The sequence below is a fragment of the Mus caroli genome, chromosome 17 (assembly GCF_900094665.2).
Source record: "Mus caroli chromosome 17, CAROLI_EIJ_v1.1, whole genome shotgun sequence".
Taxonomy (NCBI): domain Eukaryota; kingdom Metazoa; phylum Chordata; class Mammalia; order Rodentia; family Muridae; genus Mus; species Mus caroli.
Window position 1 is genome coordinate 76,360,191 of NC_034586.1, and position 5,640 is coordinate 76,365,830.

Genomic DNA, 5,640 nt, shown 5'->3' on the forward strand with positions numbered 1-5,640 from the left:
GTGTGCAGTGGCTCTGTGTGAAGAGTGTATCTGAGTACTAACTAGTGTGCAGTGGCTCTGTGTGAAGAGTGTATCTGAGTACTAACTAGTGTGCACTGGCGGTTGTTAATGGAGCAGATGCCAAAAGATCCTCTGGAGGAGTAGACTGCTCAAGAATGGACCCTCTATTATGGCTCACGCACAATCTTACATCAAAGATTACAAATAACTTTCAGCAAGGTATTAAAAATATTCAGCATCCCTCCCTGTCCCTGCACTCTATGGAGTGGAATATATTCCCAGGAGGAGCAAAGTCTCCACAGAGATTCATTCTTCACACCTAACGCTGATGGTGCTCTTCTGTTATGATGTTGAGACATGCCTCTGCCTGTCTCTTCCAGCTCCTGTTTAAATGACTGATGACCATCCCGGTATACAACAAATTTTTAATGCCAAGTCTCTGCTTATACCCGTCTATCAGGCGCATCTGTTTTCCTGTACCACTTCCTTGTACTTACACAAGCCATTCTCTGTAAGTTTCTATCTTATTATTATTTTTAGATTTATTTTTAGTATAAGTACACTGTGGCTGTCTTCAGACACACCAGAAGAGGGCATCAGATCTCATTACAGATGGCTGTGAGCCACCATGTGGTTGCTGGGATTTGAACTCAGGACCTTCGGAAGAACAGTCAGTGCTCTTAACCATTGAGCCATCTCTCCAGCCCCAATTTCCATCTTATTATCCAGGGGAAACATTCTTAGTTTCTCCAAGACAGCTGACCCTCCCCAAAGCCACTAACAAGTCAATGCCAATCCTATAATGTGGGGCGGCTACGAAGAGTCTGGGAAGGTGATAGAAGACATTTAGCTTAAGGCAGTGGGGGCTTCTTAAAACCAAAGGCAACATACAGCCTTTCTACACTGTTGTCTGAACACCGTTTAAGAACTGGTCATACGAAGAAAAACCAGGCAGCTGGAAACATAACATTATGAAGGAGAAATTTACCTAATCATTGTCCCAATGCCTCTCGTTATAGTAACATCATGGAACACTCTCCTGTAAAGCAAACTTCATACACAATCATAAAACACCCTACACAATTGTATTTTGTCAACTTGAATAAGCTAGAGTCATCTGGTGGGAGGGAACCTTAATTAAGAAAATGCCCCACCAGACTGGCCTGTGGGCAAGCATGTGGAGATTTTCTGGACTGATGATTGATGAGGGGGCCTACCTCACAGTGAGTGGTATCACCCTGAGAGAATGGTCCTGGGTTCCACAAGAAAGCAGGCTGAGCAAGCCCTGAGGAGCAAGCCAGTAAGCAGTATACCTCCATGGCCTCTGCATCAGCTTTTGCCCTACCTGGAGGTCTTGTCAAGTGCCTTTCTTAAATGATGGCCTACAAACTGTAAGATGAAATAAAAATAAACCCTTTCCTCTCCAAGTTGCTTTATGTCATAGTGTTTTAGCACAGCAATAGAAACCCCACATAAGACACACCCTAAACACTCAAGTCAAGTTATTTTAGCACAACAAAAGAAACCCCAAGTAAGACACACCTGAAACATTCCAGGTCATGGTATTTTAGCACAACAATAGAAGCTCCCATTAAGACACACCAGAAACAATCACACCATGGTATTTTATCACAACAATAGAAACCCCAAGTAAGACACACCTTAAACATTCAAGAAAACAGTGAATCAGACTTCAAAGTCAAATGATTGAAAGTGGAGGCTTCAATCCAGCTGTTCCCTCAACACCGGAAGAATATGATAATTTTATCTGTCCCTACCCATAAAGAATACATTAGAAGCCTCAGAAAAGCTAGGCTACAGGTATCTAATTATCCAGGGCCAAGACCAGTCCTTCAAGCAGGTTCTGCATGGGTGAAGCCTGAGAAACTACTTTTAAGTCCCAAGTGATTCTCAGTTGGTTTGCAGACTTCTTTCTTCAGCTCACACCCAGAGTGGCCTTTAGCACAGGCGCATGCACACACAGAGAGAGTGATTCAGAAGGAACTCACTCTATCCCTCTCTACTGACCCTCAGGCTGCACTTAGCAAGGTCTCTAGGCCACTTACAAGGATTTAGCAGCAAAGGTGCATTCCCATGATGCCATCCACTTCCCTAGGCTGAAGTCTTACTTTTCCTTCCAAGTGTGACATGTAGAATTCTTGTTACCCAAAGTTCCAGAGGGATAGAGAGAATTCATATAGTCCTCTTTAAACTTTACATATAACTGTGTTTATATACCTTAAAAATTAAAAAGATAATAATTCTAACTAAACTACAGTTTAAAATCTCATTTTGGTCACTGACTTACAGATGGTAAAGAGTCTGTACTCACAGTTTATCTCTGAGCGCGTTTTTTCTTCTCTCACATTTCTACTCGTTGAAGGAATTCTATGTGGTACGGCAACAAGAGGCTTAAAAAACAAAACAAAACAAAACTATTGATATGTAACACTTGATAATCAAGTCAGAGTTCTATCTACAAAATTATGCAAGGATAAATGAAATGTTTGACAAAAATGAAAATTAAAGCAAAGTTTCATTTAAAATGTTAATCGCAGTACCAGTCCAACTATGAAGGCACAAATAAGGATACGTTAAGTTATCCAGTCAAAGCAAATTGTTTTTTATTCTGGTAGAACATGTTCCTGTGATTGAGTAAAATATAGAATTAAGCCATGTTCTGTTTATTTGCTGCACCATAGACATGCACAGTCCATTTTATAAGAATGAACAAGTTATACCCAGGCAGAGAAGCCAGAGCAGTGGGGGGACACACCTATAGTCCCAGCTAGTCTGGGGGTGGGGGCTGAGGCAGAAAGATTGACCCTAGGTGATGAAGGTCAGCCTGGATAGTTTTGTGAGACTTCCTTGAAATGAAAGAATGAAAGGAAAATAAAACATTACGAAGAGAAAAGAAAAGGCAGAGCTATGAAGATCTGCACAGCATTTCATAATAACGGGGCCCGAGGAGGCACACACTGGTGTAGAGGTCAGAGGCCAGCTTAGGAGAGTCAGTTCTCTTCTTCCACCATGCAGGTTCCAGGGATGGAACTCAGGCTGTCCGCTGGGGGACAAGTGAGTACCCACTGAGCCATCCGTCCATCTAGTTGGGCCTCAGGTGGATTTTACAGCTTATGTTTTGACTTACAGAATTTTGAAATGACATTAAGTACACATTCACTTGCAGATGACAGGAGATAATGACATGTTTCATTTTTCATATGAACTGGACTGACTGAAGTAAGACTGTTCACAATGATATCATTCACGTTTCTGTCAACTCTAGCTTTTCTCTCTCAGAACCGTCCCACCCACCACGTTCATTAAAAGCATGGTCTTCATTCCATCTTAGTCTCTCTGGACTTTAGATACGCCATTATCATTTCCACTAGCAAATGATAAGTCAATAAGAATGGTGTGATTTTAAAGGGGTTGTTCATAGATGCTGCTTTTGTAAGCTTCCTCTGTATACCCTAGTGTGAGAGCTGCTGAAGGCTCAAAGTAGCAAAAGAATACAACTTATGGCTTAAGGAAACCCTTTGGGAATGAAATCTCCAGCATGTCTGGAATCAGATCCCCAGAAATTACTTGATTAGATGAAGAGAGACAGTCCAGAGGCCATAGTATTCCCAGCATGGAGAATAGAGATGGACCAAAGCCTCAATGGCATCTTCCACTCACACGTACTGACTGATGGTTGTACAAGAGAGCCTCCCCCACAATAATGCACATAGAAAAAGACTGCTGAGAGAAAGAACTGTCCTGACATGGCTCCTGAAGTAAAAGCGGAGGGGACCACACTGGGCACAAGCTGCTCTAAAGCCAACAAGGAAGAGATGGGGCAGGCAGGCAGGCAGGCAGGCAGGCAGGCAGGCAGCACGAGTTCTGAATCTGAGGAAGGCCAGCTGCTGGGGAACAGAGGCCACAGGCACACATTCTCAAACAAGGAACAGCACTTAAACTTGACCAGCATGATGGTTCTCAATCCATGTAACATGTAACATGTAACAGGTACCAGCCACAGAAACCTGCTGTGGCAAGTCAGTAAGTACAGGAGGAAACAGTTCACAAAAGCAATGGCGGAGAACCATCCAAATGGCACTGAAATAAACAAGGAGTAACTTCCAATTTTCTCTTTAAATAATACTTTTCATGCATTAAGACATGCTATTGTTTTTTACTTTTTAAAAGGCCTGGAGAATGAAAATACATAACATAATATGTATTAACTATTGTTAAATAAACTATTTCTTGCTTTCTTTAAAACAATCATATTTATTTACTTATTTGCCTGCTTGCTATGTGTGTGGACGCTCCTCCTGTCATGGGATGTGTGTGGAGGCAGAAGCTCTTACCCAGATCACTATGCTGTCTCACCAACCCCGTCTCCTCATTCACAGTATCTACCATGGCTGGCTGCCTTACTCCTTTGCCTCTGCCTTGAATGTCGGCATTACATATGTGCGTAACCATGCCCAACTATTTCATTTTAAGATTAAATGTAACTCAGAATAGCCTCAAACTTTCTATGTAGCTGGTGTCTAGTGTTGAACCTTTAATCTTATTTCTGTCTCCCCATTGCTCAGATTATAGATCTGCACAACCATGCTTGGCAGACATTTTAAAAAATTACTTCTTGAAAAATATACAAAATCTTACCCTTCACAAGCCATTTCATATTGGTTCAAGTTATTATTATTCATAGGTTCTATGACTATTATTATTATTTGACTATTATTACATAACACAAATGCAAAACACAGGCCCTTTAAAATATGAACCCAAATAAAAATGAAGTTTATACTGAATGAAGGAAAGACAGACAATCTAAGCACTATGAAGTTAACATAGGCCAGTTTGTTTATTTACTTATATACACATAGGATTTCATTATGTAGCAACACTGACTTTGAACTTGTGGTCCTATTACTGCTGGGATTATAGACAAGTGCCACCATGCTTGGCAAAGTGTTTTGTGACCAGAGGGAAATCCTGTACATCAAGAGACATATGACATTACTGGACATTTCTGATTTCACAAGTGGAATCAAAGGGTGCTACTGGCAACTTAAAGGAAGAGGCCAAGAATAATGTCAGACTTCTGCTCTCACACTACGGCTGCTCACAAGCAACTCAGTCTGACAAGACCTGCTACAAAGCAAGTAATGGTGGCCCCGATCACTCCTGTTAGCTGAAGGATTCGGTAACTATGGCTCATGGTCAATTCCCACTACAGTCTGTTTCTAGAAAAAGGTCAGAGCATTAGCAAGTCCCTTCATGAATTATCCATACCTGCTCATGCTCACTTACTAGCAACGTCTGGCACCAACAGACCATGTGTCATTAAGTCAAATCCACTGATGCCTGGAGTTCTAGGGAGAGTGCAAGCTAACCCATCTTAGATCATCTTGATCTAAGACAAGTGAATTCTGGCACTATGACATCATTAAGTTTACTTTCAGGTCCTGCCTTTTAAGACATAGCAAGGCACATACATCTTACCACAACCGTAATTGTTGGTGTCTACCCCAATAATACTTTCCTTTAGGTTCTAGGAATCCACAAAATATGAAAAGCATAATCTTTCCTTCCTCCCTTCCTCCCTTCCTCCCTTCCTCCCTTCCTCCCTCCCTCCCTCCC

General features: G+C 41.7%; 1 protein-coding gene across 3 annotated transcripts in view; it reads right to left on the reverse strand.

Annotated features, from left to right (window-relative positions):
* Window positions 1-5,640, reverse strand: part of Map4k3 (mitogen-activated protein kinase kinase kinase kinase 3) — a 156,240-nt gene that overhangs the window by 60,850 nt on the left and 89,750 nt on the right. For all 3 annotated transcript variants that reach the window (XM_021186158.2, XM_021186159.2, XM_021186160.2), the window contains one exon: window positions 2,333-2,411. In XM_021186158.2, coding sequence (XP_021041817.1) covers window positions 2,333-2,411 — 79 coding nt within the window. The remainder of the gene's footprint in view (window positions 1-2,332; window positions 2,412-5,640) is intronic.